This window comes from Pichia membranifaciens (genome assembly GCF_001661235.1).
Source record: "Pichia membranifaciens NRRL Y-2026 unplaced genomic scaffold PICMEscaffold_2, whole genome shotgun sequence".
Lineage (NCBI taxonomy): Eukaryota > Fungi > Ascomycota > Pichiomycetes > Pichiales > Pichiaceae > Pichia > Pichia membranifaciens.
In genome coordinates, this window is record NW_017566983.1 from 1,033,055 (window position 1) to 1,059,128 (window position 26,074).

Sequence of the window (26,074 nt, forward strand, 5' to 3'; positions counted from 1 at the left end):
TCGAAACTCTAGCTCCACTTAAAAAGCCCACCAGCTTTCCTCTTTGCTGATTTATAAAATTTTGATTTGCATGATTAAGTCTACTAAATTGTCAGGTTTGGTCTTAAAATAATAGGATATTTTATTGTCTTGACAATGTTAACTGAAATAGATCGTTCTCCAATCAGCTTGACGCATTCTTCCAAAGTGGATATGTTGTTTATTTTGAAAATGAAATCTTTAAAGAAATGTATTCCGGCTTTAGTTTAGCTTAAGTGGCCTAAAATAATACAGATTTTACAATACGTCATAGTTTAGTGAATTTGTCTTGTTTAATTGATTGAGTAAAATCAAAAAAATATGATCTGTTCACTGACAGAGCAATAAAAAAATTGCAAACCGTTGAATATACTTCCCCTTTTCATTGATTTGATCATAAGGACGGTCATGTTGGTGCTGATCCAGTGACTTGAGTCAACTGATAAAACATAACCGCTAGAAATCGATAGAGAAAAGTCTACTGAATATAAATCTTTACGTGCATCTCGAGTAATTCTGCAAGATAGGTTGCTTTGTGATAAAGACGTTTGATATGCTTGCTAGTACAACTCGCGCAGAAACAGTTTAGGATAAACCAATACCAAGACCGAAGGAGGATAGCCAATGGCTAAAAGAAGGATGAAAATGATCATAATCATCAATGAAGATCGAATCATTGAATGCCACAGATTCATTTTGTTTTAAGGATGAAATCCCGTAGTGAAACGTCATCATCTCTTTGTTTCAGGTCTATTCGGAACGGCAACTTATTTCTGGACTTTTGTAACACTGACAATGCTTAACGAGATGTCACCAGAGCTGGAGAAAGACTTTTATTTGACTGATTTAAAATCAAAGTTTAACATACAACGCATGAAAATATGGGGCTTATGCACAAGAAGATGCTTCCAGGAAAGTTGAAATAAATTGCAAGAGGCAGTCTATTATTTTTTCACAAAAGTGTTTTATCTTACTTAACTGATGACTTCAATCCGATAGCAGAGAAAGAATTTTGCATTGAAGCAATACAAGCAAAAAATTCCCGACGTGCTCCCCATAAGTGTCCGCAACGATAACTACGTTCATTTTATACTGGACACACGGCTCACAGTACTGTGATTTGTCCGAGTCGATCTTGAATTGTTTTTAGAAGTAAATGATCTATTAACAAGACATAATGTTCGTTTTCAAATATCACAAACCTCATTTTTCATGCCAAATAGACGCAGCGGAGATTATGAACAGTACTCTATATTATGATGGAGAAAGACTTTTAGGTGGTAATGTACTTATGCAATAAGACACATGCGTTTAATCACGCAATATATTTGCAAAGTCTGTACAAACCTCAATCAAATGGATCTAAACCTCAAGGTTTTTTCGCAAAAAACATGTTGAAATCAAAGTAAATACCTCCATTCGAATACAAAATTACATAGTGTAAAAGTCAGATCTCTCCGAATTTGTTTAACGAAAATTTAGTGGAATTTAATTTTGATCAAAAGAAACGCAATTTAGGTGGTAGTATTGAACTATTCCATTGAATCTGTAAATAAACAGCAACGAATAATAAGCTTCTTTTTTTCAAACTTTTTCCTTGATATATCCCTTCCAGGTTCCGAGTATACATTCGATATAAAAAAATTATGAGCTTAAACAGAGGTTTGACTCCTATAATGCGGAATATGGATATATTTCTGCCATTGGCTTTAAACATTCCAACTTACTATAAAGGGTTATCATAAGCGATGATTTAGTGCTGTCAAAATCTATCATCATCCCAAAGATAAATACAGCCAGGTTCAAAACAACAGCCAAAAAGTTAAAAGCTTAAAACCATTTTGGATCATTCCCATTCAACAACATCTGATGCCCAATGCAAAAGGCCAACTGACTCGTTCCAGCATCAGCAAATTTTAACAATAAAAAAAAATAACAGTGAAGTGTTCCTTAATCGTTAACATCTTTATTGTTTGTTATACACCCAATCAGAACTGATTATTGTCTATCGACAACGGATATTGCTTTCCAACCAAACACAACTTGGGAATAAGCAAAGTCTAAATGATTGACTGAAATCTTAACGACTAAAAGGCTTTGAATAATCTCATAGTAACGGCCTTTTTAGTTACCCACCGAACCAAAAAGGACTTGTTCATCATTTATTGTTTCGGCAACGTTACAATCGACAGACAACAAACGAAGCTCAACAAGTTTTGTCCTCCGGAGCAATGCTCCACCGTTCCTGGAAAAACTAGACGCGCGGGACAAACTTCGACCCTTAACTCACCCATCCAAATCACCCAAAGTTTATGCTTCAACTCCGACACAGAACCAATATTTCAAGGCCATAGTTTGAAAATTTGGACTTTCCCGCTCACAGTGAATTATATCGGCGAAAAAATGGATCAATATTTACCATTAAACTAGCAAAACGGTTGCATACACCTGGATCAGTTTTTATATTTAAACAGCCCAACAATACATCAGAGCGGAAAGCTTGATCTGTGATTCAAAAGATTTCAAGTGGTAAAGTGAATACGTTGTTCACATCAGAAATTCTCAATCTAAGACTCCAAAAGATCAACGTCAAATTAATCTGCTTGTACCCAACAATATGTATTTTTACCCGATACTCAAAAAATGACAATGAATGCTCTTTAAAAGAAGTTGTGCAGCCAAGCATGCGAAAAGAGCTCGAAGCAATGAACAAAAAATTGAATCTCTACACTTCACTTTCTAGACATCAAGTTGGAGGTAAGTACTTTATTGAGGGAAGATGCATCTTCAACGTTACTGAGAAAAAAAAAGGGATCAAAACGGTTTGAAACAGGACTTGTTGTATAGAACTTTGCAAAAGTACCGACGATAGACTTTCCAACCAATGATAGCAATGGATTTAATAGGATATTCATTACGTATAAGTGGAAAAAATGGATTTATGTCATGAACGTGAGAACACATCCTTAATTGGAAAGTTGAAATTTACTTTCTGCCACCCTACGCAGTAATACGTAGGTGGAATCCGGGAAAGGCGTTATATGGATTGACAAATGCTCCACTGATTTTTTGGTACACACTTCCAGCCGCACTATTTAATCTAGGACTTGACACTTCAACACTTGTTATTTGCATTTCGGACGAAGTTCCAAAGATATTTTATAATGCATGTCGCTGATTTACTTGATCTTATGACATCGATAGAAACATCAAAAAAATCTAGGGTTTTATGTTACAAGTGTAAGGTGGGAGACATCAAAATTACTAAACTCTCTAAAAGGTAACAACATAATATTTTGACAATTATCATTATAAGTTACTAATGGAAAATACTTTGGAGCAGTTACAAGATATTCTTAAATTAAAGCGACACAAAGACGGCTAAATACAGCTATAGTCAAGGATTTTGTCAGTGCAGAACAAAATTCCAATGCTAGAAAAAGGTTAATACAGGCCACACACAAAGACTAGGCACTTACTTTGAATGTATAAATGGATATTTATGTAACCCAGTATTATACTGCTTATGAATCATGTTTTAGCATTATAGAAGCAAATTCTATAGCTATAATAAATTCTTTGCCGTTATTATACACAGTACACGCTTTCTTCCCTCACATGGCACGGCGAGCCCTCCATGAAATTTTGCTGTCTGTGAGAAGAGAGAGTCTTCGGGGTCGGTTGTTAGCCTCAAAGAAGATGTACGCTTTTCACACTGCAAGAAATAATATGTAGCTGCAGCACAACTATGGTGTCCTTTCTGAACTCACTATCCCGCAAGTCTGTCTTGAAACCCACTGATGAAGGGCCGAACGGTGATCACTCACCATCTGGCTCAAGTGCAAACCCCAGATCGAGTCTAAGCCTAAATTCACGGAACAGCATACGTGCAAGTGTTAGAGCATTTTCTCCCAATGCATCAAGCCCTGAGATCAAAGAACCAAATAGTAGCAACAAGAACAGTAGCAGCAGCAATAGCAACAATGCTGGCAAACGTAGCTCACGATTTGCTCCGTCTTCCGGAACCACAACTGCATCGACAACATCCATCAGATCCAGCATTACAGAACATAGCAATCTCACTTCTGCGCCATCACTATCACAGATGCCATTGGTGAAGAGGGCACCAGTATCTGCAGTCAACACCAGCGTGAACCACTCGCTATCCAACAATCATACTCCTGTCAGTTCAAATAATGAGGACAGTAGTATTCAAACAAAACCTCCCAAGATCAAAGATCCTAGTATTTCACGTGAAATTGAAAATTTGAGAACCTCTTATAGACAGCAGAACTTTTGGAAATATCACATAGTGAAGCTAGCACCGCACGAGTTTTACATGACCACAAATCCGGACAAACGTCATCGGTTCATAAGGAACGCACCGAGTTATTTTGTCAAGCTCGAACTACCGACAGAAGCCAACAGTGGTGATAAAAATGTGAAGGGAGAGGAAAAGAAAAAGTCTACGTTTACCTCTGCATTTAAGAACCGAAGTCAAGTTGACAAAGGATTTCGACTGGTCTTCACTCAACAGCAGGTGATCGGTATCAACGGATATGACGGATGCTACAGACCTTTTGTGATTGAGAAAGTACCGAAGGAACTCGGAGGACACTATAAGATCAGTTGCCAGTATAATGAGTTTCAGCAAGATTGGAATCTCCACAACAACGTCAACGAAAACAACAGCAAAAGTGTCCGAAACTTGAACTTCCAATTTACTAACAGCAACGCTAAGCCGTCGAAAAACATCAATAACCCGTATGCGGACGCAGATGAAGCGAAAAAGGATAAAGAAAAGGAGAAAGATAAGGCGGCTAATATTTATGATGCTGCTAATAATCTCGTTTTGGCTGATGATTACACAATGGGAGACTTTTTGCACGTATGTGTGATAAAGGAGAAAAAAAAATCGTTATTCATCAAGAGCAAATTTGACGGCGTGAAACTCGCCAAGCCCGGATCTGTTTACTTTTTAGATACTGGCTTTTTCAAGCAAAGAAAATGGTTTGACCCAATAGTTTCCGTGTTTAGGCCCTGTAATAGGGACGTCAAGAATAAGTTGACCAAGTCAATGCTGGTGAACTCAAAATTCAACATGAATTTGTCTGATTCAAAGAAGTTGTTTAGTGCAAACAAGCTTAATGTTGATTTCTCCAACATAAACTTGAAGGATGGCCGTAAACACGACCATGACGATGATGTTGACGATGACGATGATGATTTCGACTACGATAACGATGAAGATGAGGACGAGGAAATGTCAGAGAATGTTACTGACTTGGATAATCCAGCAGGTTCCAATTACGACAAATTTTACAATGCCAAGGACGGCTTCTACAGCCGACATCCGAAGGACGACTCACCGAACGACTATAAAATTGGATGGCTCACGATATATGAAAAGGGCAGATATTTTGAAAAAATTCCTAACGGAGGAAATTGGCAGATGGTGCTGGGTCTCACTTTTGCTACAGGCTTTGAAAAGATGATCGACAAATATATCAAGGATCTTGCGGAGGTCTCATGAATTGTGTAACGCCATTATCTCTATATATCTATCGTCTTGTAATTGCAACAATTAAACGCCAGTTTGTGTTTCACAGTCGCGGTGAGAATTTCCAGAGTTTAGTAGACTCCTTGTGAACTGCTGATAGCTTTTGCATGAAGGGGTGTATGTGGGAATAGGAACCAGCAGAATCGAGGCTAGAGCAAACCGTTTGCTAGCAATTAATTGCAAAAATTGGAGATGGATGGCAAGCCCAACCGAGTTCTGGCATGTTTTTCTTCACAATCGGGTACATCGGAGAGTTTAGCTGAGCGCTTTTGCAATGATCTCAACTGGAAGACGGAAGACTTCAATCTTTCGATCGTACGAAACACGGGGGATTTTGAAGAACCAGAAGCACTGAAGAAGCTTGAAGAATACGAAATTGTTATTTTTTTCATTAGTTCGTATGGAGAGGGTGAACCTTGTGATGATGGTGTGAAATTTTTCCAGACTCTAAAGCGGTGGGGAACAAAGCTGAAACAATACAGTCTCTTTGGATGCGGGAATACGTATTACGACAAGTATCAGGCTGCAGCTATTGAGCTGAAGCAGCTAATGGAGTCAAACGGGTGCACGCTAGTCGGGGAATTTGGCCAAGGCAACGAGGCCAACAACAGTGTTTTGGACGACTACGACGCGTGGAGCTTTGACTATCAACCTGTGATCTCTCGTCTTCTGAATGTACCCCTCAAAGAAAGAACAGAGTATGTCCCTCTGTACCGAATTTTAAAGCCAGATGAAATGAACATGCAGGCATCGATTACTGAGAGGCACCCGTACCAGGAGATGAAACCTTTTGTGAGCGACATCGACTTGGCAAGCGTGAGGAAATACGGTTCAAACTATGTGCATTTTGATCTCGAGCTTCACCAGGAAAAGAGCAGGCTGAAATACCAAGCGGGGGACCATGTCGGAATCTATCCGAAAAACTCGAGGGGCGATGTTGATGAGATGCTGCATATTTTGGGGCTCGACGAGAAGGCTGATCCGTTCATTGCTGTTCCATTCGAACGATTGGGCACGTCGGGATGGCGTGGAAAAGTGTTCCCGTCCTACAGAGAATTTTTCACCCACAATGTGGAGATCAACGGAGCTCTCTCCCGGAAGCTTGTGCAGGATTTGATGAGCTATTTCATTAGAGAGTCTGCAACGGAGCTCCGGGCGGAGCTGGGAATGCTAATTGCATCGCAAGAGGTGTTCCGACAGAAGGTTTTGGACCGGAGACTGACGCTGGTGAAGTTTTTCCAGAAGTTCGGAATCACCAGGGGCACGCACTACGACACGATACCGGTATCCTTTGTCTTGGAATACCTGGGTCCGCTGAAGCCAAGACTGTTTTCCATCTCGAGTAGCGAGTGTGTCCAGCCGGACCGGGTGGGGGTGATGCTGAAGCTGGTGAAGGATGCCGGCAGCGGCTTTGACGGGGTCTGCTCAAGGACGATCGAGGAGATTATCGGTGGTCGAGACCGGGACGGCGCTGCCGCTGGGAACGCTGCCGCTGCGGACATCGCCGGTGCCAACCGGTTGCCGATCTACGTGAAAAGGTCCAAGTTCAAGCTACCCAGCACCCTCGCGAGACCCATGCTCTTTGTGGGTGCTGGCAGCGGCATGGCGCCCTTCCGGGGGTTCCTCCAGGAGATCTGTGCGCAGCCCCACAAGCTGAAGCAGGTGACCCAGATCGTCGTCTACTTTGGACTCCGCAGTCTCACGGACGAGCACTACCTTTACCGGGACTCCTTCGACGAGTTCCGCCGTGTCCTCGGCGACAGACTCGTGTTGCGTCTGGCCGTCTCCGGCGGCGCCTCCACCAGCCCCGACGGCATCCGCACCAAAAAGTACGTGCAGGACCTTCTCCGGGAGGACGCCGTCGCCGTGGTGGACCAGCTCGTCGGCCGCAACGGCCACGTCTACGTCTGCGGCGACGCCGGCGGCCTGAGCCACGGCGTGCGCAAGGTGCTTGTCGACGTCCTCGGGCAGGCCCGTGGCAGTCTCAAGAGCGGCGACCAGTATGTGCAGTACATGCAGAGCATGGGCCGGTACCGGGAGGACGTGTGGTAATGGGGTAATGTGGTGATGTGGTGATGTGGTGATGTGTCTTTCCGGAGGTGTGGCGCCCTCGCCGCTGCCTTCCGCATCGGGAAGGCGGGGGCGAGAAAGGCGTGCGCCGAGGGCTGGCGGGTTTGTGTCGGACGGGCCAGGAGGGTCTTGCAGAAAAGGGTTCGGGTGGAAGCAGGGCCGAAAAACAGAAGGGAAGGAAGTTGTTGGAGCATTAGAGAGGCAGACGCAATCACAGGTGTGAAGGACACTAGACATTGGACGGTAGACACTAGGCGCTTTAGCAGAGAGGATGGAGAGCTGGTCGAATTCGTCGGTGTCGTCGACGCCATTGACGAGACAGTCGTCGGACTTTTCGTTGCATATCGAGGACGACGCCTCTCCGGTGCTGGAAAGGGCGATCCAGAACGTGGACCTGATTTTGTCGAACCAGACCAAGGCGCTCTCATACGTGACGGGCCAGTATCGGACGTCGCCGTGGGCGGTGGCGCAGATGAAGACGTCGCTGCGGGTGTTGAACAACGCGTTGAAGGTGGGTGGCAAAGTGGTGGTGTCCGGGATGGGGAAGTCGTACAAGATCGCCAGCAAGACGGTGGCGACGCTGAACTCGCTGCGGATGCACTCGGCGCTTCTCCATCCGTCGGAGGCGTTGCACGGGGACCTAGGCATGATCCGGGAGGACCACAACGACGCGGTGGTGATCATTTCTGCGTCGGGGAACTCGCCCGAGTTGCTGCAGATGCTCGAGTACGTGCCGCTGAGCGTGCCGATCGTGCTCCTGACGTGCAGCAAGGCCTCGGTGCTTGCCAAGCACCCGAAGGTGGTGTCGCTGCTGCTGGCGGAGGTCCCGACAAGCCTCTCGGAGACAAGCTTGTACGGCCTCAGCGCCCCGACGATCACGACGACGGTGTGCTTGACGCTGCTGGACGCCGTCGCCGTCGCCCTCAGCGAGCTGCACATCCACGACTACAGCGTGCGCAAGGCTGTGTTCAGCGTCCACCACCCCGGCGGTGCGATCGGGATCAACCACCAGCTCGAGAAGTTGCAGAACAAGCCCGGCGACACGGCCGGCGATGCGGCCCACGCCAGAGGCGACGCCGCCTCGATCCAGCCTGCACCAGAGGTCCGTGTCGACGTCGACCACGGAGCACACAACAGAAAACCCTCTTCCGACGGATGTCTGGACATTGGCGAGTTGGTACTCATCAAGAAGGTGCAGAACACCAAGTACAAGCAGGAGCTGCCGCGTTTCCCCGAGCATGAGCACGACTTCCTCAGAGCGATAACAGTGAACGACCTCGTCATATTCACTACCGAGTCTGCGGACCAGCTCGCCGACGCAGACACCGCAAACATCCAAAACGACGACGGCAGAGCCACTCTGCTCGACTGCGACATGGCCCGAGAGGTGTATCGGGAGTGCCAGCTCCGCGGAACCCCCTGGGCGTCCACCCGCCGGCGGCTTCTGGCGGTCTGCGTGCCGTACTCCGCTCCTGTGTAACCTGTTTATCCCGTAGCAGCACAACGAACGATCACCACGACCCCTCTGCTTCCGTCTGTCCCTTTTCACAATCTTTGTGGTCTTCACGGTCTTCGGCCCCGTTCCACACGGCGGCGCCCGAACGGGCTGCGAAAACCTTCTGCGCAGAGCGTTCGCGTCGTCGTGAATGTTGTTGTCGTCACAGCGCCAGCCTGACGCATGCTGTGAGGTACCTGGTTCTTTGCGTTTGTTCTGGGCGGCTCCTTTGCTGAAACAGGGGCCAGCGAGGACAGCGGGGGCGGGGGGAGAGGGTATCTACAGGACAGCGGCACTAGAAGCAGCAGCAACAGCAGTAGCAGAAGCAGAGATAGACACGCAACACGGCAGCCATGGCATCGATATTCAAGAAGGCGAAAGACAGATCGTCGAAGGAGAAGCTGAGAACGACGTCGGGGACGTCTTTGTACGCCTCGAACGACCCGCTGAACCCACTCAATGCGCCGACAGAGGTGGCACAGGCAACCTCTTTCCACCGGGCACGGAACAGCAACGAGTTGTCTTTCAAGCGAGGCGACTTCTTTCATGTGATATCCGCCGTGCAGGCCTCGGACGGTACGATTGAGATCTTTGACCCGGTCAAGAACGTCAAGGGAAGGGCTCCGGCGGCGTGTTTCAAGATCTTCGAGAAGACGCACCACGCCAACGGCAGCGGCGACGGCGAGAACCGGATCTCCGGCAGCAGCACGAGCTCGGGACGGATGAACAGCAACAGCAACAGCATGGGACACAAGTTCGCCAGCAACGGGAGCCAGTTCTCCCAGCACGAGTTTTCGCAGCCCCGCCACACCTCGACAACGTCGTCCTCGTCGTTCTCATCCTACGGCAACAAGAAAGAGTCCGCTCTGGGTAACCTGTTTGGCGTTGTGTTGTACGACTTCAACGCAGAACGGTCAGACGAGCTCTCCGTCGCCGCCGGCGACAGCATCTTCATTTGTGCACACCACGAGTATGAGTGGTACATTGCGAAGTTTCTCAACAAGGTTGGCGAGGTAGGCTTGGTCCCTGTGTCCTACGTGCAGTTGATCGACGCCGTCACCCGTATCCCTTACAAGGGTACGCCCCGGTCGATTATCGAAAATGAAAATTTACCCACTGTGGAGGAGTGGAAGGCCCTAAAAAACAAACATAAGGCCAGCAGTAGAACTGTCGGCATGCACGACAACACCGTCCCCTCCAACGGCGCTTTGTCGAGACAATCGTCCCAGGGCTACGTGAGATCGAAGTCCATCACCAAGTCGCCTCTCAACAAAAACATCTCGGAATCGCTGGTCTTGCCTGACAATACCAACATTGAATCCTTCTCAAGCACCAACAACAAGTTCTGGTTCTTGATCAGGGTAGGTATGTCGGATGGATCCATCAGATCGTTGTGCAGGTACTACGAGGACTTCTTCAACTTCCACCAAAAGCTTTTGTCCACCTGGCCTCGCGAGGGGGGCAAGTTTGATACCAAGGACAAAAAGGAAAGGATACTGCCCTTTATTCCGGGACCCGTCATTGACGTCACCGAGAGCTTGTGTCACAAGAGGCTGATCGACTTGAACGAGTACTTGAAAATACTTTTGCAGTTACCCGACTACATCTCCAAGTCGAATTTGGTTGTCTCCTTTTTCGATCTCATGGATGGTGACGAGACCTCAAACAATACTCTTTCGAAAACCTCTTATGTTCCTGTAGAACCTAACCGCCCGGCCCCAAATTTGAAAATCATAAATTCAGACAACTCACATCGTCCTTCTTCAGTATCACCAAGTCAGCAACAACAACAGCAGCAGCAGCAACATCTTCAACAACAACAACAACAGCAACAGCAACAACAACAACAACAACAACAACAACAACAACAACAACAACAACAACAACAACAGCAACAGCAACAGCAACAAAAAGCGCAGCAAGGCTCCATCCAACCGACAGAGACGTTGTCACAATCTCATTACGATAGGAAATCTCAGTACGAGTTGAACAACAGGAGCAGCTCGCTATCCAATAAAGTCGGCGACTTCACTTCGACGAGGAAGAGCTCGACAAATTCGGTGGTGTCGCAAGGTGCAACAGTATCACAGACCCCACCCACCTCGAAGAATAGCTCCTCCTTGAAGCTAAAATTGAAGTTCTACTATAAGGATGACATTTTTGCAATATCCGTACCGAATGATATCAAATTGTCAGTGTTGAAAGCACTAGTAGTGCCCAAGATTGATGAATGCGACTCGCCAGGAGTAGAGTCCAAGATCGAGATTTACTCCAAAAACTCTTCAAATGTAGACCATTCTACATATGACAAATCTAAAGCCTTACGCAACGATAACGATTTATGGAATGATGCTAACTTTGTTGATAAGGGGAAATTCCTGATTGTCGTGTGACAAATAGACAAATAGATATGTGTATATATTAACGTTCTGAGATGCATTAATTGAAAAAAAAATAAAAAAAGTGAAAAAAAAATCAATGTAGTGTATGTACAAGGCGGTGTTGTAAAGTATTTTATACAGATTTCAAGTATACAGACTCTTCATTTACTGGTTGGATTTTGATAGCTCTTTCCTTTTCAGAGCTTTGGCACTGTATGCTCTTGTGATATTTTGCAATGCTGTCGCATTTTCATCTAGCTGCACATCACCTTCGTCGGTGTAAACATCTATATTGCTCTCACTGTCAGCGTCTCGGAATGACGTGAATGCAATATTTTTGATGAACTTATTATAAAGATATTTCTTATCTGCGATTCTGTTTATTCTGTTGATAGAGTACTTCACATCCCAAGAGTAGTCACTATCCTTATCGAGAATCTCAATCGCAGGCATAGGATGCTTGTCTTCAGATTTAGTGCCGTTGAAGTAATGATCGGCTTGTAGTTGATATGCAAAAAAACCTTCCTTTTCACTGTTTTTCAAAATGACTCTGTTCAATTTGAAAAATTTGTTTCTGAAATCAGAAACATATCTGGAAAAATATTTGATCCGGTCACTTGGTGACATGCTTTTATTATTTTGGGCATTTTTGACAATTTGTTTACTCTGTTCAAGTTTTTCCTGGGTGAGCATTTGCAGTTCATTTAGCTCTTCTTTTTCAAGAGTATTCACAATGACAACAATTGAATCTGGTGCACCCGAAGTAGAAGCTAATTCTTCTGCAGTTGAATCAGGCTTTACCATATTTTCAAGCTTCTCACTTGCAGTCTTGGTTTCAGTAATATTTTCCTTCGGTGTCTCTGTATCGGTAGCCTCCACAGGCTTAGGTTCTGGTGGAGTTATCATATTAGATTTAATTTTCTTGAAAATTATTCTAAATGGTTTCCCTTTGGTATCTTTTACGATATTCTCAAGAAGTGCTTCTAACAAATTCATCGAAAGTCGGAGTTCATAATCCGCAACAAAAGATGAAAGAACTTCTCTCTTTGTTTGATGGTGGTTGCCAAAATCATTAACAATATTCTTCAAAGTAAGTTGATTAGAGGTATTGACTTCTTCTGCATTTGCCTCTTCCGAAGTTTTGTCCAGTATTTTCTGTCCGTACTTTTTACCCAAAATAGAGTATTCACCAAAAAAGATATTATCAATATCGGTTAATGGTAGATATTGAAAACCTAAAAACTTTTTGATGTTGTGAAACGCCATAAATATACCATCCATGTTACCAAGTCTTGCTTGCAAGCTGTATTTAAACATGACGATTCTGGCAGCATCAAAGAGCTCTCTTTCAAAACTTTCAAAAAGACCGTATGTTTTATTTATCTCATAATTTGTTGGGAAATAGTCTGTATGACTTAAATCAAATCTAATTGCACAAACTGCTCTTGTTTTGATATCAAACGTACCTGTTCCAGGCAGGCGTGTGTCAACTGCATCTAACTGTGATCTAACTAGGAATTTCCCTATCTTGGCATAGTGGTATGCAGAGGAATCATCCTTAGGTACCTCTTTAGAAGATTTAAGAAATTTCTGGAATTCTTCAGAGGGTTTAGTTAGCATTAATTCTAAGGCATTCCCCAAAATTGAAAGAGTAATCTCAGAATCAGTTGATCTATCAGCATCCAAAGAATATATTTGCTTATCATCATCCTTGGGAGTGACAACTAAAGATGTTGGGACATCGGAAGTTCTTGTAAATTGTGTTGCATCTGGATAGAATTTTGAAAATGAAGTTGTGTTTATAGGCCGGTTGTGACTGAGATATTTATGGAACTTAATCAACACACTGGTCATCGAGGAAGTAGAAGAGAAAAATTTCACTGCAGGTGCTTTCTTATGAGGATGCTTTTTCAATCTTCTCTTATTCAACGTGTTTGCAATATCTAAGAGTTTGGTATCTCTTGATGACGGAGTAAAATGACTTATCTTATCCATTTTTAAAGTATCAATGTGAGGGATATTCGTTAGCGATTTATCAAAATTAAAATGATTTGTTCTTGGGTCTGTCATATAATGCACTCCTGGTGAGAATAAGGTAGAAGCAAGATTGTGTGATAACTCCGGCACTTTAGACACAGAATCATTGAAATGAGTCAATGAAATATATTCCGGGACGTTAGTTCGTTTTAGTGTTCCCTTGGAAATACACGTCGTTGGTTCCACATCATCTTCTGTATTATCTTCCTCTGCTAATATGTTTAAGTTTTTGATCACGTCTGAATTTCTTTGGTATTGTAACTGTGCTCGAATATCAGAAGGATCATCTTGTGGGCGCTGATTGTGTGCCAGTGACGAATTATTACAAATATGACAACGAGGGGAAAGCAGAGGCGGAAAAACACACACACCTCTTGTGCTTATTCTGTAAGATAGCATGACTCTATCCAGCTAAACACTTTCAAATTTCAGTCAAACAAAATGTATGTATTGTACCAAGGTGATAAGTGTAGTATGAGAAACTGTTATAACGTACAAAAAAATTTCACTTCATTTTTCATTGTTTTTCCATTATTTTTTATTTTTCCTCACGGTAAAGCGTGTCGGAGAGTTATAGATATCATGGAAACTAGTAGATAAAGAGGCTATTAAAAGTACACGAAAAAGTATATATGTAGTACAACGGATGAAAAGTCAAAAGGATAGAAAAAGAAATTGTAGAAATAAGTAACTACAAGTAAAGAGCACCAGCTAAGAGTGCAACGAGAGACATGAAGCTACTCGGATTGTGAAGTGAGCCAGATCCGTTTTTAGACTTGGTGGCAGAAGAGATGGAAGAAACAGATTTAATTGCAGAAGTCAATGAATTATGAGAATTAGACGTAGTTTGTGTAGAGAGTGTTGCTGAAGAGTGGTTTGTAGTTTTGTGGGATGAAGTGGAAGACTTTGCGGCGGATGATATAACGGAAGAAACCGCGGATGATCCAGCCGAAGAAGTGTCATCATCATCATCAGAACATATCTGCTGAGTGTCTGCTTTAAAGCCTGTGTTTTTGCCTTGAGGTCCCAACTTGATTAGTTTTGATAAACCTTTAGGCTGGGGTGGGATAGCCGTGCTGAAGTTTAAGTTAGTTGGACATTCAGAGTGTTCGTAGTAGGCAGCACCACCATCACCTTCGGGGTTGCTGGTTGTATTGTACATCTTTTGCAAATTGGAGTAGTCTTGCAATATTGAGACCGAAGAGCCATCGACATCAACAAGCCCATATTTGTTGACATCCTCAAAATATTGGTACACCAAACCACCGGAGAATACGGAAGACATTTGTGTTGAGTATATAGTACCAATTTCCGTAAAAGGTCGTGTACCTGAGACTTTGTTACACCCAAACTCAGATAAAAAGATTGGTAGCGAGTAGCCGGTATAATCTGTGACCTTTTCCTTGTAACCGGAAACCGAAAATGAAGAACGCCCACACCAAGAGTAGTCATTGATACCAAGCATATCGATTCTAGCATCTTGATCATCTCCACAGTTCAAGTACTCTGCGAGTTCATATCTGACAGATGATACATCCGCTGCAGAATATCCAACTGGTATAGTTCTGTATTTCTGGGCCTTGATATACTGCTTCATGTCTCTGGTGACAGCTTTTATGTAAGGTGAATATTGAAAGGAATCTTCATCGTTGACTAACTCGTTAGCAGAGAAAAACCCTAGAGTGTTGTTGAATTTGGCAAAACTGTCAATAGTAGCGAAAACCTCTGTCAAGTATTTTGTGTTGTATGAGCATTCTATTTTCCATCTGGATATCGAGGCTTTAGGGGTATTTACATCCAAAATGACATAAATGCCTGCATCTTCGAGTTTTTGCATGCACTCATCGTGGTCCAAGGTGTTGTCCAACGAGTACACTCTGATGGTATTCAGGCCTAGTTCCTTCAGATACGGAATGTCCCTTGAACAGATGTCTGAATCAGCTAGCGCATCGGTCAAATTAGAGGATCCTCCAGGTTGATAATCAGCACCTCGGATGTAAAATCTTTCATCTGTTTCCCCAACCCAGAAAGTATTATTTTTAATGACAATAGGATCAAGGGCAGAGCACGAGGCTGCTAAGGCTGAGAAGGCCGAAAATAAATGTAAAATTTTCATTTGATGTTGTCTCTTTTAAAGGCGGATGAGTAATAGCAAGGGGGTTTTTTAGCGAGTGAAAGACCAACGATTGGAGCTTAGGGAGATACGGATACTGAACGAGTGAAGTATCGTTTTTGGAAAAGTAACGATGTCACCAAAGAGCGTTTCTCTTCTGTTCTAAAGCGGTTCGTTTCTCAGGAGCCAAGTCCGAAGAGCTATTGCATACACTTCTCAGGAAAGTGTCGACATATATCAAGAACAGATGACCAAGCAGGAGGAACAAGAGAAATATGTTTCTTTTGCTTTCTCCTGAAAATATCACAGCCACCAAAACAGACAGCCCCTTAGAGATCTAATGTCGGATATGTTTTGCAGAGCGGAGAGCGGGAGCAATCAGGAAGATCAGAATAAGCGCTCTAGTCTTTTCCTCGGTTATTCAATGTTCTGACCGTTTTTTTTGTTTACGTTGCGCAGCAGCGCTGGATATTTACCTTCCACCAAACACAGCTATTTTCCGACAAAGGTAGGTGCTGGGCTGTTGACGTTAGGCCCGCAAAGATTTATGGGTCGATAGATATCTGCATATCTTGTCATTGTTTGCCGTAGTGAGCAAATACGTCTTCTTATACGTCTGTATACATAAGCGTGCAGTAAAAAAATCTCTAATCACTTAGGTCGCTGCTGCTGGCGCCTTCGCCTGTGTCAGCCGCCAAGGAGGACCCAGCTGGACTGAGAATGGAGCCGATGGACGTAGTAGCCGTAGCTGCGGCTGAAGGCTCGTCGTTGTCAAAGCTGAATGTGGTCGGAGGCATTGTCATCGTCTCATCTTTGTCGCCCTCCTCTTCCTCCAAAACATCTTTTTGAAGCGCTGCTAAAGGTTCAGAAACATGTTCGGTGACCGGATGGAAATCGGACGCAGCTGCCAAATTTTCGGAGCCTGAACCGTGGTCCCGTGGTTCCATATCAGCTCCGCGATCTTTAACGCCGCTTCCATTTTCACCGACTTCTTCGATCTCAGCAGCAGTATCTGAACGAACCTTGGCATCGACTTCCGCTCCGATTCTGTCTTCGCTTTTTTCCGCCCCTTCTTCTTTAGTCGCTTCATTTGAAACTTCCAAAGCGTGTTCAGAGGAGGATTCTAGAGTTGGGGGCAGTTCCTCAGTCTCTGGCTTGGTTATCATTGTTTCCAATGGGGCAGTCTTTTGTGGTTTCTCGTTAAAATCTAAGCTCCATAGATCCTTGACCATTATGGTAAATTTATTACCCAATGTGGAATCGTTGACCTCGACGGCCTTGGTCACGGTATCAGGAAGCTTACGTCCTCTTGGACCTCTAGCTCTGCCTCTTCTGACATCCTTCACTTTGCTGTTCCTTGTACTTTTCTCTTCATCTGCTGCATCTAAGTCACCCGGTCCAGATTCCTTCGCAGCTTTCATGGCAGCAAAAGGGTTGCCACCAAACGCCATTCCTGGGAGCCCCATCCCAATCATGCCGTTCAAGCTTTGTGCAAACTTAGAGTTAGTACGCTCCACCTTTGGAGCCTCGAAGTTTGTAGCAGACTCGCCAGAAGCGGGTGACCCTTCATCGCCTGCTTCTTTCGTTTCGTCAGAATTTTCAGAATCAAAGGTGTGACTCTTGACTGGAATCTTAGGTCTGGGTTTTGGAGCCGCACGGTTCAGCAGTCCCAAGTCAGCCTTTTGTTGTTGCTCAAGCATCTCCTGAAACTGTGCTATTCTGGAAGACGGTTTTTTCGGAACTCTTGGTGGAGGTTTCTTGTGTACGATTTGTGCAGTTATTGACTCACTACTATTGTTTGATTCGGAGTTAACAACACTTGGACGTTTGGTGGGTACCTTCGGAGGTGTGAGAGCGCTATCTTGTGCCTTAGGCTTGGGTCTGCTTTTGGGAATGATAGGTAAAATCGGTTTATTTTCTTCCTTGTCTGCCTCCTTGTCTGCCTCCTTGTCTGCCTCCTTGTCTGCCTCCTTGTCTGCTTCCTTGTCTGCCTCCTTGTCTGCCTCCTTGTCTGCCTCCTTGTCTGCCTCCTTGTCTGCCTCCTTGTCTGCCTCCTTTTCCGTCTCATTTCTGAACTCTTCTTCATTGGCCTCATCTATCTCTTCCTGTTTTAAATTATTGAAATTGGAGTTGAAATTATCATCCTCATCAATGACACCTACATGCCCAACTTTATCACCATGGCTAGATTTCTCAGCATCAGCAAGATCAGCTGGAGTTGATGAAAGTGTTTCTGATGTTAGTTGAAATTCTTGCTCAAGTGATTCAAGTTCAGCGAGAGCATTCTTGGCACTAATTGATGCATTTTTTCTGGATTCCACAGCTTTGACTGAGCCAGTAGCAATATCACTGTCACCATCCAGCAGATCCTTGCCCATAGTCGATTGATCGTGGTTTGAAACATTAAACAGTGGTTTCTCAGGAACAGTTTCAACAAAAGACTCTCCTTTATAAGTGTTTGCATCTAACTTTTTAGTCTCATGTTCATGTGCATCCAATTCAGAGCCCGCAAATGGTTGCTTTTCCTCCAATGTCTCTTTAATTTCAGTGTTAAGTGCAGACCCCTGATTTTCGCCACTTTCCCCTGGAATATTAATCGTTTGTTGCTCCTCTTTCCTTGTGACATCTTTGTCATCAAACTTAACATCACTATTGGTTTCGCTTGTAGTATTTTCACTAACGTGCTTAATGGCCGATTCATCTTCTCTTCTTTTGTCTTCCTTATCTGATAAACAGTCTTTATCCACAGAATTATGCTTCAAGTCCATTTTTTTATCTGGCGGTTCCATGCCTGTAGATTCCGCATCTACATCCTCTTGTTGTTCGCTTTCGTAAATTGAAGCTTCTTCATCCTTCTTTACAACGGCTAAATCTCCTTCTTTTTCCTCATCACCGTGATTTGATGGAGCAGCTGCTCTTGGCCTCGTCAATGGGATGTGTGGAAGGGAGTTATCAGCGGACGAAATAGTAGCAGAGGATATGTCTGGTCTCAAAGAAGCAACGGCATCAACAGGCTCACTTCCGGATATCAATGCAGTACTTCCAGAACTGGGTCTGTGTGTAGGAATACTAGGAACTGCATCAACTGCAGACTGAGTATCAGAGGAGTTTACCTCTGAACCCGAATCACTAGTTTGAATCCTTCTTGGCCTTGATTTAGGAAGCTGAGGAATCCTAGGAACCTCAGTTTCGGCCTTTTGAGGGCGATGTGTAGGAATTGAAGGAGTGTGAGACTCCGATGAAGGATTGCTTTCAGGTGCTGGTGATTGATGTTTATGCGGTCTCTGTTTGATTCAAGTCATATTGGTTAGTATCAGTAAGATCAGAAACATGCACATGATATATGATAACTTACGCTCTTCGGAATTTGCGGAATATCCATATTGAATTGTGGTCTATTTACTGGAAAACCAATTGACTCTCCATATCCGTTGAATATTCAATTGAGGTCTAAAGTCACTCTAAGTAAATAAACACGTAAAGGCTCACAATGCCTAGAAATAATTACCAGCGCACTTTAAATAGCGTGAAAGCGACATTTTACCAAAGATGGCCTAGCATAACTGAAAATACTGCTAGTTTTTCTACCTCTGAATTAAACTGGCACCTCGGAGTCAAGGCAATAAAGCGGTGTGAACACAATTAGCTGGTACTATTTACCTTAAATGATACTAAATATGTGTTTATATAGCTGGCTGGGCCCACGCACTTGAACTGGGATAGAGACATGCAGCGGGAATTGGAGGAATCAAACGAGATCCAATGCAACGAGCTGGAGCCATAACAAATCAAAGTCAACTACACATCATCTAAGCGTAGTTTAATCTGAAAATATCGTTCAACACGTAGTATGAGCCGCTGTCAGGAATTAAGTGAAAAACTTGGGAGTATCTTTGGGCATTCTGTTCCTCATCGATTAATAATTCACCTGTGACCATGACCAAGACGTCACCATTTTCAGATGCAGGTTGGGCATCTAAGGTAGAGATTCTGTGTTGCACCTTTTGAAATGGCAAAGAAGTGAGCTTCTCAATGATACTTCTAGCACCTTGCACTTGTGAGGATTCAAAAGTCAACATGGAGTGATCTCTCTGTAAAAAAAATTAAAAGAAGAAGACATCACAGTGATACATCAGATAATGTATGCGTAGATATTCGTTCAGATGTTAGTATACTGCTGAAGTCATCTTTGCTACCTGTTGAATATTTGAATTCATACGTACGTAGAGATTACCTAATGATGATCTGTCTTGATCAAATTGTTTGTAGTAAAAATCACAGAATTGTTGAGAAAGGGTGTTGAAGTCGACGGACATTGTTGCAATTGTTGATGGATCTTGTGCTACTGGCTAAGGATGCTTTTCCTATCGAAAATAGGGTACTTTCTCTACATGTTGTAGGAAAAGAATTGAGGATGCTCTCATGAACACGGCTGAGAAAGGACTTCCCAGCTGTTAAAGGGCCGGGTAACAGTAGGTGTACGGGTGCAAACTGCATGCTCTACCTTTTTTCGACATGAATGTTTGGAAAACTTATCTTTCTTTGAATTTTTTGCGTAATTTTTATCGAGCCTTTTTTTTTATAGAATATTTAGTAAAACAAATGGTATAGAGAATATATAAAACGTATGAAAGTGCTTAAAAAAGGGGAGTATAGTTAATGTTTACCACCATAGTGTGCGTAATAATTTGGCCGTGAAGCTGTTATCAACCACTTTGTCGCTCTGTTCCAAATATAATCGTCTCTCGTGTTCGTCGATTTCGTTTAATCCTGTAAATAAATCAGCCTCTTCCGGTTTGACAAATTTAGTCCGGAACACGATTTTGTAAGAAATGAAAGATCCGCATGCAATGAAAAACATCAAATAGTAGTACAAAAATGAGTTGATGTCGAATTTGGGTATAAAGGCCTGTGCACCTAAGAACATGACGATCAACCAGGTACAAATAAGCCCGAATATTGCTGGGTATGGTTGCAACTTGGTTGTCCATGCTTGAAGTGGCATTGAAAATCTGTCAACCTTTTGTGCTTTACAAGCTCTGTAGAAACATAAGTAGGTGATCATCATGAAAAAGTAATTGAGGATTTGGCCACCTGTACACAAGTTGATCATCCAATCAAGTGCCACAGAGGCTGCTTCACCTAATTGCAATAGTGACAAACAAGACCAACCGACTGCCATGGCGATACAAAAAATTGGAACACCGTTCTTTAGGCAAATGCTGAAAAACTTTGGTGCAAAGCCTCTCTTTGATAGTGCATATAATGATCTACTGGAGCAGTAGATGTATGAGTTACCAGCAGAGAAAGAGGCAGTTATGCATAGGACATTGACAATATCTGGTAAAACGGTGATCTGCATGTTTCTCATAGCGATAACGTATGGGGAAACATTGGCACCTGCTGCACCCTCACTAACTGCCTTGACTAAAACGGGGTCGTCATGTCTTAAAAGGATACCAACCGACAGAGCACCTAAAACGTAGAAGAAGGATAGTCTGTAAATGATTGTCTTGAAAGCTCTTGGCATTGTTTTTCTTGGGTCAATTGCTTCACCGGCGACCATTCCTAAATATTCTGGTGCAACTTCCGTGAAAACAGCCTTCATGTACGCTGCCCAGAAAGCAGAAGCACCGGTACCTAGATATTGAGGGAAAGCATTGTCAACCCCTTTGAAATTATGAAAGCCAAATGCCCATCTTTGTGGGTTACCACCAACCATGGTAATGAAGGTGAAGAAAAGTAAACCAACAGCTAAAATGAGTTTTCCTATTGATAAGAAAAATTCAGATTCACCGTACCACTTAACAGCAAAAATGTTCAAAACTAGGTAGATCACAATTTGAGGAACAAATGCTTCTGCAGCATTGTAATCGTCTCTCCAGAAATGGATCATGGAGTTCACAGAAGTAATTTCGAAAGGAATGTATAGGGAGATCATGATGTAGAAGTTCAGGCCACAACAGAATTCAAAGGCGGGATCTACAAACCTACCAGCGTGGGTTATAAATGGAGAGTCAACAGGTAAGTAACAAATGAGCTCACCGATGGTGAGAGTAACGACATAAATGATTATACCTTGCAAGAAGAAAGCAATTAGCAAGTTTCCGCAACCTCCATTAAGTAATCCATAACCGATGGTAACAAAAAGACCAGTACCGATGGAACCACCTATGGAGATCAAGTCGATGTGTCTAGGTTTAAGCAGTCTTCTTGTACCCTCGGATTGCACCAAGGTAACGCTGGTATCACAGAAGGAAGAATTGAATTGGTCGTCAGACTTGTCTTTTTCACTCTTTACATCATTGATGTTGGAATCGGTCAAGTTGATTTCAGTGAGCTCCGAGCCTGCGGAGCTACTATCGGTGTAGTTGCTAGAGCTGGCTGGAGTCTCGTCGTGCTTTTTATTGAGAATGTTCCACATATTGGAGTGTGTTGTTAGTATCCAACTTTTTTGTGTTGCTGGTGTTCCTATACTTAGTAGGAGTTAGCTTCGGGTTAGGACAACAGTTGTTACCTAATAGATTAAGCAGTGGCTAAATCGATTGTTGTTGAATGTCTACGAGATTTACGAAAAAGACAGAAGAGGAAGAGAAAAATCAAAAATTGAAAAAAAAATTATTTAATGAAAGAAAAGAAAGAAGAGAAGAGAGGAAAGAGAGTAGGAGGAGGATGAGGAAAAGCAGACGAAGAGGAAAAGAAAGAATACACAAGTCAGACAAGTCAACGGACGAAAGAGAGGAAAGATGCAAGGTTTAAAAAGAAAGAGAGAAGAAATCTAGGAATGAAAAGAAAGTTGAGAAACGGAACCCGTCCTGGAAAAAGAAGCCCAGTTGCGTAACTGAGTCCGTTCTGGGATGTGGGGAAAAATGGGAGAGCCGAAGCAGGGCCAGCTGGAGGAATGCCCGCTGCCCGGCTGGAGGGACAGACGCCCGATAGCCTCAACATCGCTGCTGCAAAATCCGGTTAGCCTTTCCGAGCACAATGCCTCGAGTCACACTATCGCCAACCAGCCTATCTTCCAATGCTTGTCCTCCGTCATCGAGCCAGCACACCTCCGCTTCCTACTGCAGCGGAAAGACACTATCGACAGAGTGCACAGCATGTCAGACGATTGACAGATGACTTGACAGATGACCAAGCTGTCGGTGTTTAAGTCTTCCTGCTGTCTGATTTTGACAGCCTTGTTTTTTTTCACTCTTGAAGGTTCTAAGGGGTCTCTCCGAGCGGTAAAAGAAAAGAAAAGAGCAGGAAAAAAAGGAAAAAAAAGGAAAAAAAGCGAGAAAAAGAGAGAAAAAGGAAAGAGCAAAAAAAGGCTCATGCACGGATGACGTAGTAAAACGTAGCTGTGACGTCAGAGGAAATGGGCGATTTCGCTATTGACGTCGAATGTGTAATGTCGCACGGAGAAGGCGCTGTTGCTTTTCAGCGATGCGATGGGGCAATAGAGCCATAAAATATGATAATAAACACACGGCGTGTGAACAAGGGCTAACGAAATGGAATTGAAAGATAATATAAAGTTAAAAAAGCTGCTCAAGCGTAAGAGATAAACAATAGGGAAGAAAGACAGATGATCTAAAGAATCCAGTTCATGAACTTTGTCCACCCCTCCTTCTTCTCCTCTTCGTGTTTGGCGTAAAACTTGCGTTCGTGCTCGTCGATCTGAGCTAAGTCGGAGAAGAGGTCTGCCTCTTCTGGCTTGATTCTCTTTGTTCTGAAGACTAGCTTGTAGAGAACAAAGACTCCGATGTCGACAAAGACCATCAAGTAGTAGTAGAGGAAGGAGTTGACGTCGAACGAAGGGAGGAAGGCCTGGGCACCCAAGAACATGACAATCAAGAAGGTGGTGACCAAGGCAAAGATGGCTGGGTAAGGCTGCAGCTTGGTGGTCCATGCTTGTAGGGGCATGGTCAATCTGTCGACGTTCTGTGCCTTGCAAGCTCTGTAGAAACACAAATAGGTGATCATCATGAAGAAGTAGTTAAGAACCTGGCAACCGGTACACAAGTTGACCATCCAGTCCAAAGCAACGGAGGCGGTGTCACCCAACTGTAGCAATGACAAGCAGGACCATGCGACGGCCATAGCAATGCCGAAAATAGGAACACCGTTTTTGAGACAGATGGTAAAAAACTTAGGAGCCTTGCCTCTTCTTGCCATGGCGTATAACGCTCTACTGGAGCAGTAGATGTAGGAGTTACCGGCAGAGAAGGACGACGTCATACACAAGACGTTAACGATGTGTGGCAACACCTTGATTTTCAAATTCTGCATGGCGATAACATATGGAGAAACGTTTGCGCCCGCCGCACCGTTGCTGATAGCGGCGACCAAGGTTGGATCGTCGTGTCTCAACAAGATACCGACGGAAAGGGCGCCCAAGACGTAGAAGATGGAAAGTCTGTAAATGATACCCTTGAATGCTCTTGGCATTGTCTTTCTTGGGTTCTGTGCCTCACCGGCCACCATACCGAGGTATTCTGGGGCAACTTCTGTGAAGACGGCTTTCAAGTAGGCGGCCCAGAAAGCAGACGCACCACTACCAAGGTATTCTGGGAAGGCGTTGTTGACCCCCTTGTAGTTGTGGAAGCCAAAAGCCCAGTGCTGTGGGTTTCCGCCCACCATGGTGATGAAGGTGAAGAATAGCAAGCCGATGGCCAAGATCAATTTTCCAATGGCGAGGACGAATTCGGATTCACCGTAGAAGTTGACAGCGAAGACGTTAAGAACCAAGTAGATGACAATCTGTGGGACAAACGAGTCTGCTGGGTTGTAGTCGTCTCTCCAGAAATGGATCATGGAGTTGACAGAGGTGATTTCGAAAGGAATGTATAGGGAGACCATAATGTAGAAGTTGTAGCCGCACATAACTTCAAATGCCGGGTCGACGAACCGCCCGGCGTGCGTGATGAAGGGAGAATCCACTGGCAAGTAGCAGATCAACTCACCGATGGTCAAGGTGACAATGTAGATGACAAGCAACCCGTGAATGGCAAAGGCGACAAGAAGGTTACCACAGCCACCGTTCATCAAGGCGTTACCGATCGTGACGAACAACGCCGTTCCGATGGACCCACCGATAGCAATCAAGTCGATGTGTCTCTGCTTCAACCCTCTCTCTGTGTGTGCGTTGACGTCGATCTTGGACGCAAAGATGTTCCATTTCGAGCCTGGACTCTGCTCCACCGCGGAGGAATCGTCCGAGTCGTGGTCGTCGAAGGGCCCCGAGGAGCCGTTTGTGTTGCTGGCGCTGTCGTAGACCTTGGCTTCGTAGAGCTTCTTCTCGTTGGCCGACGAGCTCGAGGCACCGTGGTCATCGTGCAGCACCTCAATGCTGGTGTCTGCGTAGTCGGGCGTCTTCTCCGATCTGTTGAAAAAACCCATATTTCCTTGTTGTTTGTATGAGTGATGTGTGTTGCAAGCGGGTGATGGGAGTCCTACAGAAGAGAAGGGGGAAGAGAACTAAAAATACAAAGATACAAACAAACAGACAGACAGAACAATACAGAGCCAGCTCCAGGGTATGTTCCTCATGTAATGGAAAACGGAGGATACTTAAATGCACGAGGAAAGCAAGTCCTGACAACGCAGAACAAGGGAAAGCCCTACCCTAGTAAATTAATGCCGGCGTCGAGATCGATCCATCAATGAGATAAGCTCTCGTATGCTCGAAAAACATAAAAGGAGCAGCGGCCTGCGGATAAGATAAGGATCGAGCAACCTTGGATTCCCCGTCGCTGCGACCCCGGCGTCGGGGCAGAGCCAGCAGTGCTACGCAGCCAACCCACCCCCGGCTACGTAGCCAACCGGCGCTCTGTGTGCCTGGCATCCCGGTCCTGTGGCTATTGTGTGCACCCGCGTGTCCCGCACAACAAGGGTCTCGACGACAACACCAGCACCACCACCGCGCCAGATAAGGAAAACAGTTCTACTAATGGAGAATCTTTCATCGCCGAAGACCCTAGGGACTCGGGGATCGGGGAATAACTTCCTGCATGGTAGATAAGAGGAGCCAGGCCATGGATCGCACCTTGGCCCCCTGCTCCATCCCACCTCAGCCCATCCGGGCACCAGCGCGACACACGACTCCGTCTCCCCTAGCCTTTTGCCCAACGCCGGCCGCTTCTGCAGTTGAGCTATCTTATCTGGATGGCAGCGAGGGCATCCCGGCGACCCCTCGCTGCGGGCCTCGAAGCTGCAGCGGAGCCAAAACGGGTTTGTGCTGCAGCAGAAGCCAATGGTCCCAAGCGCTCTAAACGGCAATGCTTAGACAACTGCTGTGCGCGGCACGCGTAATGCTGCCTAATGGAGGCAATGCACTCGGGCCGTGCGGCCAGGGCTGGGTCTGCCCCGAGGAGAGCCAACGAGGCCGGAAACGGACGAGCCATCTCTGACGC

The 26,074-nt window shown here is 44.6% G+C and overlaps 12 protein-coding genes across 12 annotated transcripts; 5 read left to right on the plus strand and 7 right to left on the minus strand.

The window, feature by feature from the left end:
* Positions 1-3,766: 3,766 nt before the first annotated feature.
* Positions 3,767-5,551, plus strand: PICMEDRAFT_57953 (hypothetical protein; the record flags this gene model as incomplete). The annotated part of the gene is made up of 1 exon (XM_019163267.1): positions 3,767-5,551. One exon carries the CDS (start codon positions 3,767-3,769, stop codon positions 5,549-5,551), a length of 1,785 nt encoding a protein of 594 aa, XP_019018608.1.
* A 219-nt stretch (positions 5,552-5,770) lies between these two features.
* Positions 5,771-7,630, plus strand: PICMEDRAFT_71563 (hypothetical protein; the record flags this gene model as incomplete). The annotated part of the gene is made up of 1 exon (XM_019163954.1): positions 5,771-7,630. One exon carries the CDS (start codon positions 5,771-5,773, stop codon positions 7,628-7,630), a length of 1,860 nt encoding a protein of 619 aa, XP_019018609.1.
* Positions 7,631-7,774: 144 nt separating this feature from the next.
* On the plus strand, positions 7,775-9,312 carry PICMEDRAFT_114344 (hypothetical protein). The gene has a single exon (XM_019159794.1). The coding sequence runs from the start codon at positions 7,920-7,922 to the stop codon at positions 9,126-9,128; it is 1,209 nt and encodes a 402-aa protein (XP_019018610.1). The 5' UTR covers positions 7,775-7,919; the 3' UTR covers positions 9,129-9,312.
* Positions 9,313-9,496: 184 nt separating this feature from the next.
* PICMEDRAFT_57954 (hypothetical protein) lies at positions 9,497-11,536 on the plus strand (the record flags this gene model as incomplete). Its single annotated transcript, XM_019163268.1, has 1 exon — positions 9,497-11,536. The coding sequence occupies one exon, from the start codon at positions 9,497-9,499 to the stop codon at positions 11,534-11,536; it is 2,040 nt and encodes a 679-aa protein (XP_019018611.1).
* Positions 11,537-11,571: 35 nt separating this feature from the next.
* Positions 11,572-13,978, minus strand: PICMEDRAFT_15438 (hypothetical protein). The gene has a single exon (XM_019160826.1). It carries the CDS (start codon positions 13,958-13,960, stop codon positions 11,690-11,692), a length of 2,271 nt encoding a protein of 756 aa, XP_019018612.1. The 5' UTR covers positions 13,961-13,978; the 3' UTR covers positions 11,572-11,689.
* A 460-nt stretch (positions 13,979-14,438) lies between these two features.
* On the minus strand, positions 14,439-15,644 carry PICMEDRAFT_24281 (hypothetical protein; the record flags this gene model as incomplete). Its single annotated transcript, XM_019162345.1, has 1 exon — positions 14,439-15,644. A coding segment is annotated over one exon (1,206 nt), but the record flags the coding sequence as incomplete, so codon positions are not given.
* Positions 15,645-16,321: 677 nt separating this feature from the next.
* Positions 16,322-19,056, minus strand: PICMEDRAFT_10491 (hypothetical protein; the record flags this gene model as incomplete). Its single annotated transcript, XM_019159677.1, has 2 exons — positions 16,322-18,958; positions 19,030-19,056. 2 exons carry the CDS (start codon positions 19,054-19,056, stop codon positions 16,322-16,324), a joined length of 2,664 nt encoding a protein of 887 aa, XP_019018614.1.
* A 58-nt stretch (positions 19,057-19,114) lies between these two features.
* On the plus strand, positions 19,115-19,401 carry PICMEDRAFT_114368 (hypothetical protein). Its single transcript, XM_019159795.1, has one exon. The coding sequence runs from the start codon at positions 19,165-19,167 to the stop codon at positions 19,318-19,320; it is 156 nt and encodes a 51-aa protein (XP_019018615.1). The 5' UTR covers positions 19,115-19,164; the 3' UTR covers positions 19,321-19,401.
* Positions 19,354-20,053, minus strand: PICMEDRAFT_15442 (hypothetical protein). Its single transcript, XM_019160827.1, has 2 exons — positions 19,898-20,053; positions 19,354-19,765 (listed from the first exon to the last, which is right to left on the minus strand). Exons 1-2 carry the CDS (start codon positions 19,988-19,990, stop codon positions 19,484-19,486), a joined length of 375 nt encoding a protein of 124 aa, XP_019018616.1. The 5' UTR covers positions 19,991-20,053; the 3' UTR covers positions 19,354-19,483.
* Positions 20,054-20,337: 284 nt separating this feature from the next.
* On the minus strand, positions 20,338-22,098 carry PICMEDRAFT_71568 (hypothetical protein; the record flags this gene model as incomplete). Its single annotated transcript, XM_019163955.1, has 1 exon — positions 20,338-22,098. The coding sequence occupies one exon, from the start codon at positions 22,096-22,098 to the stop codon at positions 20,338-20,340; it is 1,761 nt and encodes a 586-aa protein (XP_019018617.1).
* A 1,043-nt stretch (positions 22,099-23,141) lies between these two features.
* PICMEDRAFT_67133 (hypothetical protein) lies at positions 23,142-25,061 on the minus strand (the record flags this gene model as incomplete). Its single annotated transcript, XM_019163498.1, has 2 exons — positions 23,142-24,818; positions 24,864-25,061. 2 exons carry the CDS (start codon positions 25,059-25,061, stop codon positions 23,253-23,255), a joined length of 1,764 nt encoding a protein of 587 aa, XP_019018618.1. The 3' UTR covers positions 23,142-23,252.
* Positions 25,062-25,066: 5 nt separating this feature from the next.
* Positions 25,067-25,742, minus strand: PICMEDRAFT_15447 (hypothetical protein). The gene has a single exon (XM_019160828.1). It carries the CDS (start codon positions 25,504-25,506, stop codon positions 25,288-25,290), a length of 219 nt encoding a protein of 72 aa, XP_019018619.1. The 5' UTR covers positions 25,507-25,742; the 3' UTR covers positions 25,067-25,287.
* Between the last annotated feature and the right edge of the window lie 332 nt (positions 25,743-26,074).

Excerpts from the sequence above, each read along its gene's own strand:
- PICMEDRAFT_15442 (XM_019160827.1), bottom strand. The coding sequence starts at position 19,990 with ATGTCCGTCGACTTCAACACCCTTTCTCAACAATTCTGTGATTTTTAC. Across the intron at positions 19,766-19,897 it reads CATCATTAGGTAATCTCTAC|AGAGATCACTCCATGTTGAC; the intron begins GTACGTATGAAT and ends TTTTTTTTACAG.
- PICMEDRAFT_114344 (XM_019159794.1), top strand. The coding sequence starts at position 7,920 with ATGGAGAGCTGGTCGAATTCGTCGGTGTCGTCGACGCCATTGACGAGA.
- PICMEDRAFT_15447 (XM_019160828.1), bottom strand. The coding sequence starts at position 25,506 with ATGCCAGGCACACAGAGCGCCGGTTGGCTACGTAGCCGGGGGTGGGTT.
- PICMEDRAFT_114368 (XM_019159795.1), top strand. The coding sequence starts at position 19,165 with ATGCCTAGAAATAATTACCAGCGCACTTTAAATAGCGTGAAAGCGACA.
- PICMEDRAFT_15438 (XM_019160826.1), bottom strand. The coding sequence starts at position 13,960 with ATGCTATCTTACAGAATAAGCACAAGAGGTGTGTGTGTTTTTCCGCCT.